The sequence below is a fragment of the Euprymna scolopes genome, chromosome 26 (genome assembly GCF_053919585.1).
Source record: "Euprymna scolopes isolate OS-2025 chromosome 26, ASM5391958v1, whole genome shotgun sequence".
NCBI lineage: Eukaryota > Metazoa > Mollusca > Cephalopoda > Sepiida > Sepiolidae > Euprymna > Euprymna scolopes.
Window position 1 is genome coordinate 42962884 of NC_136507.1, and position 14115 is coordinate 42976998.

Below are 14115 nucleotides of genomic sequence, written 5' to 3' on the forward strand. Positions count from 1 at the left end.
GTTTGAGACATCAGATTAAATGCTATTTGTGTCTTAAATTTCCCATGATAACTTATGTCAGACATATATCTATTACTAATGGAAATTTCGTATCTGTATGTCTGAAGTTGAACTATACTATTACTAATGCTCAATTCTGTTTACTATTTCAGACTAATATACTTTTAATGCTTAATTCAGGGTGTGTGTACTCTAGTGTAGTATCAGTTCTGTGACCATCATGCCATCCTCCCAAGAATTACTTATTATATTTTTTTATGCTTGTAAATTAATTTTATTTTCTATTCCCAATTGAATTTGTGCAGGTTGTCTTATTAGTTATTGACTCTTTCAGTCCTCCTCGTTTAAAACAATATGATTTCATACAATTTAACCATTCAATTGGCAAATGGTGATATTCCTTGAAGTCATTTAAGAATAGGAAGATTATTTTATTATGCATTTTATTTATTCTCAGGTATTTTGATACATTGATGGAGAGATTTGGTGATGAAGAAGTTGTGGAAAATCCTCCTGTGTCTCAGAAAAATGTCACACCAGGAAGGGAAGATACAGTGTCAATACAGGTAGGTTGTTTTTCCTGACAGATTTACAATTCAATAATTTTAAAAATATTTTTCTGAATGTTATTTATACCTATTAAGCCTCTTTGGGCACCTCCTTCTCTTTTTAACTATCTTAATTCAACTTAAAATTTTTTTTTTAATTTATTTTATAAAACTTTTACAATTTAATGATACAATATACAAATTCTGTTAAATATTTGATCTGAAATAATGTATTTTCTTTTATTTACCAAATAAAATTGAGGCAATTGTTATTTTTAATGAAACAATTAAAAACTTTGGTGCTTGTTTATATTGATCTTTTAAACCAACAAACTTCAGGGAAAACATTATGTACACTCGTACATGTCATGTTGAAATAAGTGTAAATTCCAAAAATTACGAAAAATGAGCTACTAGAAAATGTGCTAGATGTATTAACAAAATCAACTATAATTATGTTCTTTAAAAAATTGCATCCTATTAATTTTTCAATTTAAGTCTAGGATTATCTCCCTTGTCATTGACTTGGTTCCACATTATACATATAAAACTTGATAATTCGATGTTCTATTTCTACTTCTGATTATTTTTCTACTGATTTATTTTTTTGTACATCTTTTTAAAAATTATTTCACCACAAACAAAGCAAAGTGCCACTTTAATGTAAGGAACTACTAATTGGGACCAAATTTATAGGGATATTATGTAGGGAATTGAGTAGTGAGATGTCTATTACTCTTGAACTTCTGCATGTCTATACAGGTAGGGAAGCAGAGCCTCGGCAGGGAATTCCAAAGTCAAATAGTTTGAAGGAAGTAACTATTTGAGTAGAAGGCTTCCCAGCATCTAGTGATCTCTACAGTGTAGGGTTGAGATTTAGCTGCTTGTCAGGTCAGTCGGAAGTATTTGTCAAGGGGGGAGTGCTCAAATGCTTGGAATTCGTCAGAACACATTAAAATACTTGTAAAGCAGGCACAGGGATGCAGCATGTCATCCTCTGGCTGCAATGCACTTGTATCATTCCAGCAACTTCTGAAAGACTCCATGGAAATCTTCTTGTGTGAGCATGTCAATGACCCTTGTCACAGCCTCTTTCATTTACTCCATTGTATAACAATGACAGCCTTTTACTTTTTCTTGAATTTAGGGGAATAACCAAAATTCACAGAGAGCAAGGTCCTGACTATAGGAAGGATGACGAACTGTCTTGATGCCCATCTTGGTCAAATAGTCTGTGACAAGGATGGAGTTGTGGACTGTACCCTTGGGAAAAACTTTGTGCAAATCTTCCACATCTTCGCAAATAATTGTGTGTACAGCTCCTACACTGACATCAAATTGTGCACTTATTATTTCTGTAGACACATGACGGTCCTTATCCGTGAAATATTTTTAGCCAATTAACTCCTCCCACATCTCATCATCCCTCACAGACTCCCTGCCTTCTTTGAATCTCTTATGACACTCAAAAACTGATACTTGATTTATGCAAGCAGTCTGAGCATTCCATATGTTTCTCTGGTATTTTCTCCAAGTTTAAAAGAGAATTTTATTGCATAATATTCTTCTAAAATGTCTTCACATCCAGATTGCATTTTTGAAATTCACCAGCTGTAACAATCGGTAGGACGTATTCTAATTCTTACTGTAGCTGTTCATTTGAACCTGAAATCATAAAAATTGATCAGTCATCTCATAAAATGTATAGTAAGAACATACTTAATTTTCAAGAGTCTATGACAATTTTAAATGCCTATTCAAAAAATGTCTGGAAACTTATTTAAGGCACCTTGTAACTTTAAAAGAATACTTAAAAACTATTCTATTTTTATTCTTTTCAATTGTAGAGCACATCAGACAATGATGAACCGATCAACATAATTAACGTTGCAATAAAGTGCTCCAAAAAGGAAAATGATGAAACACTTGGAAGAATGTTCCAGGATTTCTGCAAAGAGAAGGTAATATATTTAAAATCTAGACTGCATTTAAAAAATAGTCAAATATACTTTTTATTAAACTATGAGGAAAGTAACTTTTACAACATTAAATGTGATCAGTCAGAATTAAAAATTTTGAACTCTTTAAGAAATATATGTAATTGCTTCATCAGATTTTAGTATTTTATCCCGGACATAAAGAATAGACATAATGTATCAATCCAAATTTAATGATTTTTAGGTAATTTTTACTAAAGTTTATGTATATAAAATTAGTAGAATGAAATTAAAATATTCTATAAATAGCTTAGTAAAATAATTTGATGTTATAGATTTTTTTATTTTATTTTAAATTTTAGCTTAATTCATTCAGTAGAAGTAACATACCTGTCATGAAGATCAAATTCAAAATAGAGAAACGGTTTCTGCATGGGGATCTAATCTAAAAGTCCCAAAGAGATGAATATACAACAAGTGGATATATAAATCATCAGAAATAAGCTGAAATGTCATAATTTATCTCAAAATAATTTGAATGTCACAATGCAACCAATGTTTTATCACAATCTGGAAATGTAATAAAAAAAATCAGTTTTACTTAATTCAAAATATCAAGGCTGTTTGCATAAAAAATCTTAAACTGGTTTGTGTGGGTGGAGGATATCTTTACCTTAAAATTATTCAACTTTTGAATCTTTAAACAGAAAATTTTGAAATTATACAAATATTTATTTTTGTTTTATTTTAAAAATTATTTTGATATGAAACTAGATTAAAAATTTTTTTTAATTAAGATATATTTTCATTTTAATATATAGTTTAGCTTGGACTTCTGAACTTGTGTGTATGTGCATATGATGCCAGTTTTAACAGCTAAATATCTTTTTGCATTGATTCTAGGAAAAAATTTTGTCTGAAAAAGGAATTCGCAGAATTACTTTCTTGGTTTTATTCAAGGTAAGATAACTGTGTGTTTACATTTCAATGTTATTAAGATGAACTGTTTTTACAGTTAAAATAATTTTCAAGCTTTTGGAACTGTGGATTCATTTTTTTAATTAATGATTTAACACCAATAATCTGCAACATTTGCAATTTGATCTATTAACTTATTTTTTGGTATTGATTTAAGAGGATCTAAATTCATATATTAAAATTGATTTTTCAGCGTGAATTCCCCAAATTTTTCACTTTCCGAGCAAGGTTTCAGGTAAATAAATCATTTTCTGATTTATACAAATGATTTTTACTTTTTTACCACATTTGTTAAAAAAAAAAATAAATAAAAAGGTTCAAATCAAGCCTTTTAAAAGAACAAAAAATGCTCTATTTGAAATGCTGTCAATGTAGATTTTAAAAACTTGATCAATCAACAAATTGAATTTTTTTTTACAATAGAGTAATATCTTTTTGGGACAAATTTTCTAAAATCTAATTAAATCTGGATTAACGTCAACAATCTAGAAAATTTCACAGATATAATAGTAAAAAAGAGAACTAAAGGTGCACTTTGGGGACTATCAGATTGAATATTTAATAGAATTTGATTGGTATAGGTTGAATTGAGAAGTCAAAAAAAGGCATAACAAATAAATACACTTAAAAATATTTCTATATAAGTTCATATATGAACTGCTGAAGTATGATCCATTTCTGGATTATGATTTCACAAATAATTGAATAAATATTAATGATGTGATTATTCACTTGAGTGATATCGGATGTTGAAGTGAAATGGAGAAGGATTTATAGTTAATGATATAATTTATAAATATATTAAGGTACTAACATTTGCATAAATCCAATATATTTATAAAAAATAAGCAGAAATTATATAATAGGTATAACAAAATTAATGATTTATGATCTTAATATTAAAGCTAATTAAAAAAAAACTCTTTTTAAAGATCAAAAAGCAAGAATTGTTCAAAAATAATGTGCATTCATAATTACATGAACATATGAACACATAATGTTTCATGTGAATTGCATTAACCTGCACAAATTATTTTTCAATCATAATGGATGTAAAAACAAAAATTAACTTATTTCTAGTAACAATAAATTCCTTATAAAATTCTACTGAATATGAAATGTTGCTTCAACTTAATTTCCTGAAAGAAACAAAACTGAATTTCTCATTCAATGATGTTTGCTATTTTTTAATAGAATATTTAGGGACTGACTGCTTTTGGTAACAATAGTTCAATTATTTGGGGTTATTATAAAAGCAGATTATATGATAATCTCTTGTCATAATTTGTTACATTAGTAGTGTTGGATATTAAAGGTAGAGGGAGCTGAGAGATAGAGAAGACTCTAATTAGTGGAGCATGGTCATTGTTTGGTGATAAATAGCAGTTAAATAGAAGTTGGTGCTTAATAACAGTCATCTACAGAAGCCTATTCAGGGCTACCTGGAAATAGTAATGGAGTTTCTTGAAATTTAAGCCAAAGCAGTTGTCATGTGAGATTGATTTGCAGAATTAAATAGCTTGAAGTTGTGCGCATTCAGCATGTCAGTGTGCATCCATTCATCCTAAGCCAGATTCCAACTATTATGAAGAAAAGGCAAGATGTTGATTTAGTTCACTATGTAGAGTCCAAATACAAGATAGAATCACAAAGATAATCATTGGAAAAGCAATAAAGCAATGTCCTGATTTGTTGCTACTAGTATAAAAGCAAAATTAAATTCGTGTGAGGTGAAATAGGCATGTGTTAGCTGAAGTGTGTTTTAGATTACATAGGATGGTTAATGTGAACAATTTTCATCTTTTTTACAGGAATTTATTGTAGAATATAATATGGCTTGTTGATTATTTCACTATAAACAATACTTGAAGAAATCTGCATTTAAAAAAATTGTAGAAAATGGCTCAATTTCTATAAATTAACATTCAAAGCAGCATGTAATTCTTTTAAATGACCACGTTTGATAATTTTTGATAATTTCAATATTTTTTTTAAATATTTCTTTTTCAGTTTGAAGAAGATAAGATTTACCGCCATTTAGAGCCAGCTTTAGCTTTCCAATTGGAAATCAACAGATTACGGAATTTTGATCTTGAAGCCATACCAACTGCCAATCATAAAATGCATTTGTATTTAGGTAAAGCCAAGGTATGCTTATTTCATGTCTATTTGATGATTGAATTTGGATAATAGTTAAGACATTTAATATCTAATCAATTTGATATTCTATTTCTCAAGGAGGGAATGTTACTAAGGAACAAGAAATAATATATATGATCATTTCAATGATGTTAAATTAGTTTCATTTGTTCCTTTATAGTACAGCTGGTTGTCAGCCCTGCACCTGTAACTGTGGCGTCAGTTGAGATTCAGGATTGTCTTACAATTATGTCCTGTCCAACATAGATGTATAATTCTAGTACAAAGCCATGGTAGTATGTCTGACTGAAATAAATTGGCTCATCCAAATGAAAGGAAAACACTATATTAACAATTAACAACTTTTATTATTTTAGTTAACATTTATTGGTGCAACATCCATAGTTCTTATTTTATACATTGAAAGATATTTCTCAAAGGCAGTTGCCTTGTTTGAGGTGAAGATGAATAAAAAAAATAAATTGAAAGATATTAGCTTAAAATGAACAGAATTTGCCTATCAAGAGTTAAAAATGTTTTTCTCCCCATTTCAAGTAGTTCACCATTCTAATTGAGAACTCAACTTGTTTGCCCATCTCAAAGGCGACAATCTAACTATCCTGCTAGTTAACTAGCTTCCTCCTCTATAAAGTCTGCCATTTTATATAGATTCCATCTCCTGTGTATTCAGCCATCCCATCCCTCTGGCCAAATTCTTTGGTCCTCTTAAAATCCCAGCTGGCATCAAAATTCATTATTTTAGGCATAAAAATATCTTCCTGCAGAAGAAAGAAAATTCTAGAAAAAAATCTTGTCTTTTATTCGAAGTTGCCATCTTCTGGTGGAATTTTCAAAAAGATTTTCCAAGGTGAAGTTAGGAGTCTGGAGGGAAGATATATCTCTGAATATAAAACTCAGGTGCACTATTTTACTTCTCCCTACATCACAGGAATTTTTGGGTTTCATCTCTTGTTAAAACATTTTTGGTGTCTAAACAGATATTTTGATGGTGGATGCATCCTTAGATTTATGCTTTATTCATGGAGCTTTAATATATACAGAAAAACGTTTAAAAAATCTATAGAAATTAAGAAATAAATTTCTTATGCTTTTGTATCAATATTGTGGAGAAACAACATGCACACTTTCCCTAAACTTATAATTTAAAAAAAACATTGTTAGACAAAAATGAAATAAATGTTCTAATCTGGCCTCTATTTCTTTGTTTCAGGTTGCCAAAGGGCAAGAAGTTACGGATTACCGTTTCTTTGTTCGATCAATTATAAGACATTCAGATTTAGTAACAAAGGTTTGTGTTAATTTTTGTTTGTTTAATTTTATGCTAACGTAAAGCAAGTTCATAATACTGAAAAAAGTTTTGAACCCTTTAATATCATCAACCAAACAAAATCATATCGCTATTGAAATTATACATTCAGAAAAATTCTAATATTGTGTACTTATACTCCTATTAAATTAAAATATGCTCACCTTGATATGCAAGCCTCTCTCTCTTAAAATGATAAAAAATTTGGTAAGATCTTAATTAGTAGATTTTATATTATTTACTTGGGTTTTAAATCTCATTAAAACAGAACAATTTTCATGGGATCCTTCTAGATAGATGTGATTTCTTCACAATAATCTACACAGAGAGAGAGAGAGGAGGGGGTGATCATTTGTACCAAAGTTTTTCTTAGGTTTAATAACTTTAAAGTAGTTAGCAGACGGACAGACAGGCATGTCACTCGTATTTTTAAAGATTGACATTCTTACTCTACAAAAATTGTAGATCAAGATTTGCTGATCCTTATGAAACAAAATTTCTCAATAATTCAAAGTTTGATTAAAACAAACTTACTTTGTCAACATTTTATAAAATGAAGAATGAAGAAAGTTTTTTTTTTTTTTTTTTTTTTTTTTAAGTTTAACTGATTATTTGACATGTTCTTGGCTCCTGAATATACTTGAAAGAAATTTCTCTGAAGTTATCAACATTTTGCAATTGCTTAATGTTATTTAAAAGCATTCTTACTATTAACATTTAGTTTAAAATAATAAGTAAAAGTGCTACACATATAACTAGCATAATATATACATCTAAATGAATAAATGTGAATGTTTTTGTTTTTTTTTTTACATCTAACTATATTATCACCAAAAAAGGTTTTGTTTTGCTTATTTAATTCAATGATATAACATAAGTTTTTTTTAATACTCAGTATATAATAGACTGAAAATAACCACAAATTCTGGTCTTCTTAATTGACACATTTATTTTATAAACAACTTCCAATAAATTACTGTCCTGTAATATGTAGTTGTAATTTTGCATTGCAGTATTTTTGTTGATAGAAAAATATCCTTCACCAGGAAATTGACAACAAATATATTTCCTCATAGAGAAGTAAAATAAACATTTAAAAAGCATTTTTTTTTTACAAAAGTAGTTAGTAATGTTAATATTTTTATCACTTACTTAAAATTCTTCAAATGTATAATAAATTATTATTGATTCATGTCAAAGTATGTTCCTTTCTGAACAAAATGGAAATATTTTAAGATCTTAAAAAGCTTTGGTTTTTAAAATATGACTATTTTAGTTGAACTTTTTTATAGTTGGTGTGCATTGTTAATAGGATTAAGTTATCTAACCTCTATAAACAAAAATACATTTGAAAAATAAATGCATTTCAATAAGACATTGTAAACCTGCAAAAATAAACAGGCTGTTTTATACTGTCTTGTTACAAAAGTTGCTGGTGTCATCAAAGGGTTGCATTATCACTTCAGTCATCAAAACTATATTACCAATATGTGTTGACAGTTGTTGAGGACAGGGTATTGCATGTGCTATCACACATATATGAAAAAATATATGATGTCCCAAAATTAAATGTGAAATAATTTGCTCCTCATCCAATTAGAACACAGGAGTTTAATTTTAATTCACATGGATATTGTTATTAGATTAGGTAGCTGTTAAGGTTATGGATGCTGTCATTGACACCAGTGACATGGATGTTGCCAACATTATAGATCTGATAAATGACATATACATTGCTATTTAAGAAAAAAAAAAAACTTACAGAGGTACACATATGTTCATACATGTAGATCCCGATGCAGGTATACATACACAAATGAAAATATGCAGGTATAAATAAAAACACATGCTCAAATGAAGACAAAAACACTTATCATATTTTTGTGGAAACAATTTTTGTCTACATTTAAGTTTAAGGATTTCTTTCTGCTTGTTCCTTTTAGGAAGCTTCTTTTGAGTATTTGCAAAATGAAGGTGAACGTACTTTGTTGGAAGCAATGGATGCCCTGGAAGTTGCATTTTCTCATCCTTCTGTAAGTTGCCCATCCACTTCTCTCAAACTTTCTTCCACTTAATTAAATCTTTGTTCTTTATCATTCATTGAATCTTTTCATGAATATAAAAAGAAAATATTTTGAATTAAACGTTGTTTCTCAGGTTTTTAAATTATGTAATTGTTTTCACACTGCCAATATAATGGGACATTTTTAGACAAATGAATTTAAAATTAATTTTCTGCCAGGATAAATGTGAAACTTTAAAATATTCTAATTTTAGATCAATATAAAGTTTAAATTGTTTTTTAATCATTATATAGACATATAGAAAGATATGTGTTCATGAAATACCAAAGTATATTTACTACAAAATTTCATAAATTCAGGAAAAACAATACCTTAGCTGACAAAAAAAAAAAAAATGAAATTTAAGAATGAAAACATCCAAACTTATTTTATATATTGTATGAAATTGATTGGATTCTCAAAATTGGAAGAGTTAGAATATTGTAGGTTATTAGCATCTGTAATGAATGTGTGTCCATTCAATCTGTATGCTTTGTGATGAAAATGCTATTTAAGGATAAAGTGTGACTGATCAAATTTCAAAAATGCTTGGATGTATCTGAACTGTGTCCATTCAATATTTTTTTATTTTTTTAAAATAAAAATGCTACTTTGGATTGTATTTGATATTGCGTAATGGGCCAAATATTTTCTTGAACTATTCCAGGAATATATAGATAAGTAAGGCTGTAGACTGGCTCAATAAAATATCACTTTACTATGATTAGGAGAGGGTGATAATGGCTACCAAGAGCAAGATTTCATGACCAATGCTTTTAAGAAGTGAGTAGTCTCAGCAACAACAAGTGCAGGCTTTATCACACAGAAATTGAATATGAGCTACCTAATATCCAGTTGTAAGCTTCTGCTGGGGAATGGTTACTATATAATGCGATACTATAGTGTGTAAATATCTCCTGGATCGTTTGTAAAAAGTTGAATATCCAATGTAGCAATAAGTCCTAGGAACAAAAACCAAAAAACTGTTGGAAATAAGTCCTACACCATCCACTATGATGATGTAATTCCTACAGTTGCATATTGGGTTGACAACTAAATTCTTGTTATTTTTAAATATATTGTTTTGAAAATTTATTTGTTACATTTTATTTATTTTGGTTGAAGTTATTTCAATTTATTTATTTTCAGATCATCAAAATGGAATGTCAAGTTGAAAAAAAAAAAAAAAAAAATGTGCACTTTTGACACATAGTTGTTAGTTCTTATATTACTTTAAAAAAATGTAGATTTAAAAAGACAACAAGAACTTAGTAGTCAACCTAATGCATAGAAAATGAAACTGTTAAACCTGACATAGTGATATGGGGCAAGGAGAAAGTAGCAACTCTAGTTGATGTCAGTGTTCCTAATAATGCTGGGTGAAACAAATATACCCAGTGAAACAAGTACAAAAGATATACAAACAAGTGCATTTAAAAGGACAGTTAGAATTTTCAAAGAATCTCTAGATTGGAGTCTCTGATATAGTGGCCGAATGTCAAGCTTCCAGTAGGATGCCCCATTCTCAGTAAAACAAAAATGATTAGAAAATTGAAAAAAAAAAACCTTATTTTAGGTTGATGAGATGATAACAACAATAAATGATTTTAATTTCATGTTATGCTGATTTATTATTGAATAGAAAAGTAATATTCCAAGTTTTAGTGTAAACAGGTATTTAAGAACTTTTTATTTAAGATTTTTCACATTTTCTTAATTTAAGATTAAAAGCTTGAATATTTGTAGGCATTCATTTTAAATATGTTATATTAATCATGATTTAGTTTAATAGTTATCTTTTGTAAATTACGACTGGAGTTTTATTTTTCCTTGTGTCAACATTTCAAATGGTAGTTATTTACAAAATCTTTTTCAAAGTGCAAACATTAAAAATTTTTTAATTAAAACAAACTTTTTTTTTTTTTTACATAACGCTTAAAATTAGTTATTTTTAGCAAAGAGTGTTATATCTTTATTTTTTTTTTCAAATAATATTTACATGTTTCCTTTATCTTAGTTACTGCCATTCATAAAGATTAAGCCATTGCACTCTCTGACCTTTTTCACATGCCTTTTGTCATAGTTGGCAGCATGAAATTGTTAACTGAATCCTTTATATTTAATCCACACTTATAGATTCCATGTTTCAGGCTTTTAAGATAATTTCTTTCAGTTAATTAAGTGCACCTACCAAGAATTGAATTCTCGAGCTTTAAATCTGAAACCTGTAAATAGTACCAATAATATCTTGTCTCAGAAATTCCTTATGACTTTCATATTTCATTTCAGTCCAAACGAACGGATTGTAATCACATTTTCCTGAATTTTGTACCAACTTTGACACTCTCAGAACCTGGAAAGGTAAGAAGCTTCATTTTGAATGTTGAAATTTTTTAAAGCAAATTCAAACTTGTTTATCTAATCTACTACGTTCCATTTACCTTTAACATCCAATATAAAAGCCACATTGACTGGATTTAACTGACAATGCATGAAATAACCCTTTCTTTAGATTCATTAACATTTCCAATGAAAGGGAAATAACTTGTGAGACTTACATCTGGGTACAGATAGAATTTAAATGTCTAGAAAGGAAAAAAAAAGTATAGTTGTGACAAGATACTTTATTTTAGTATTTCGTTATTTTTATGACAACTTTTTTCTGTATGTTATTTTGGAAACAAAATTCTTTTGAACTGTCTGCTTTTGATAACTGAAATAAGTTGTTAAATGGCAATATTTTTTAATGCAAATGACATCAGTTTAAAGAACAGTATCTTTCCCATCATACAGTCAAGTTTCATAAGAATCTCTAAAAGTAAAGGCATGCTAAACATTTAAATAAAGTTTTTTTTTTTAGTAATTCTTTACAGATCTAAGACTCTGAATGTAGAAAAATGTCGAATGTTTAGTGTTAAATTACAGACAATATATAATGTGCAAATAGCAAGCTGTTTTTAAATTTTTCATTCTTGTATGAATGAAACAGTAATATAATTTATATATCATTGGTAAAATATCACACAGGTCATCATATTGTACCATGAAAATGATGTTTTTACAAAACCTTTTTCAATGTGTGACAGTGAATGTGAATAAACTTTTTTATTTGTTTTTATAATGTTATTTTGCTTCACTGTTCTTAGAGTGAATAAACAGAATCTAACATGTTTTGTATTCCATTTTGTTTTACACTTTGTCAGGAATAACAAGATTTTAAGACCACTATGTGTAGTTCAAGAATTTGCGGAAAGATTATTACAAGTGACAGTTAACTGATTTTAATGAAGGATATTCTACTTTAAGATTTCTCATTTGGCATTTAATGCCAGGTTTCCTCCTACCATTACTGCTACTACATAGCCATTTGTATGTTAAAAACCTATTGGTGAGAAATTCCTCCAAAATTTGCTATAATGCATATTTACTTTGAAATGAATGACATTATAAAAAGATGAATGGTAGTTTTCAAAAGCTGTGAACATGTTTATTTGAAAGCAGTAGTAGCTATTATTGTTAGCTGTTCCTGCTTTATCAGCTAATATCGAAGATATTTAATAATATATGTAACAAATATTGATGGTCTAGTTATTAAAACATTTCTGTATTTTTTTTTTTTTTTAACACTTGGATAGCTCTTGTAAAATGATTCAGATCTTTGTCTTCTTCATGGTATAATTTTATTCCATTTATAGTTGTCGAAATAAGATGGTCACAGTGCCAAAACTATTACTGCTATTGCACAACCACCTGTGGGCAAAAAAATAAGTATTGGTGAGAAATTTAAAATTTGGTATAAAACATTCTCTAACTGTTGTGATAGGATAGTGAACATTATAATCTGATCTATACTTTACTACAAGTCACAATCAATCAAAATACATGAGTAGTCACAACATATTTTGCTGGTTCTCATGTGATCTTTCCCAACTAAGGACACTGTCTGCAAATAAGTTTGTTCGTTATTCCAAAAATAAAAACCAAAACAAGACAACTTGTTGAAGGCAAGGAGAGGTTTATTTGATTTGTAGTTGTTCTAAACCACTGACCAGTGTTGGAGATGGGAGAGGTAAATAATTACTGCTTAATGATATCTTATCCAGATATCTCTAAAATCCCAAGTTCATGCATGTGTAATTTCAAGTGAAGTGACAAATTTTCTCTCCTCACTTTTTTGTTGAACCATGTAATATCACATTTGCTTCAAGAGATTGGATTGACATCTGAGTACACTCAGCTGGCTCTGACCAAACCCTATTTCCTGTCATCCTGAACTTGACCAATATTTAACACTACTTTTAGTCATGAATCTTAACCTTTATTATCTTATGCAATTCTGTTGGTCTTGTTTTTTATTTTGCCTGCTTATTTGTCACCAACACGTTTTTTAATTTTTATTAAGAAAGAAATATATATATTTACTTTGAAATAGATGACATTATGAAAAGATGCATTGTAGTTTCCAAAAGTGTGAACATGTTTGTTTATTTGAAAGCAGCAGTAGCTATTATTGTTAACTGTTCCTGCTTTATCAACTAATGTCAAAGATATATTATTTAATTAGAATCCATTATTGAGATGAGTATTATTTATTAATTTATTGCAGACTATTATCCTCATTTATTTAGTTGTTGTTTCACAATGTTTAGGCCAACTATTCCTCTGGCCTTCGTCAGGTGATAACCGCGATGGGATAGGAACTGCAAATCTCCTAACTGCATTCTCGGTCCTGGACATGACCTTAAACTATATCCGATCGTGAGGCCCCAGTTTATGGGCTTTGGGGAGTGTGGAGCCACCCTTTAATTGACATTGCTCCCAGGTCCACTCTGACCCAGAGTGGTAGTACCTGTTAGAGTCCCAACTATGGGTTAAATAGAAACCGACTTGAGAAAAAATATATATTCTATTAAAAATTTCTTAATCACTGGATTCGACATTAAATAACCTGAAAAGGGTTGATATGCCGTAAAGCCAAAACAACCACCCTAACTGCATTCTCAGCAATTATTGCCTTCCATATTTGTTGCCATTTCCTCATGTTTTTGGCCAAGTAAGCCTCTGGGTAGGATTGAAACCACTATCTTCAAACAATGCTCACCTGGAACTGTAGAGATTCAACG

The 14115-nt window shown here is 29.1% G+C and overlaps 1 protein-coding gene across 7 annotated transcripts in view; it reads left to right on the top strand.

Annotated features, from left to right (window-relative positions):
• Positions 1 to 14115, top strand: part of LOC145247998 (acetyl-CoA carboxylase-like) — a 248546-nt gene that overhangs the window by 186931 nt on the left and 47500 nt on the right. For all 7 annotated transcript variants that reach the window (XM_080109676.1, XM_080109675.1, XM_080109673.1 and 4 more), the window contains 8 exons: positions 458 to 566; positions 2396 to 2509; positions 3389 to 3445; positions 3657 to 3698; positions 5474 to 5611; positions 6834 to 6911; positions 8873 to 8962; positions 11282 to 11353. In XM_080109676.1, the coding sequence (XP_079965802.1) occupies positions 458 to 566; positions 2396 to 2509; positions 3389 to 3445; positions 3657 to 3698; positions 5474 to 5611; positions 6834 to 6911; positions 8873 to 8962; positions 11282 to 11353 (700 nt within the window). The remainder of the gene's footprint in view (positions 1 to 457; positions 567 to 2395; positions 2510 to 3388; positions 3446 to 3656; positions 3699 to 5473; positions 5612 to 6833; positions 6912 to 8872; positions 8963 to 11281; positions 11354 to 14115) is intronic.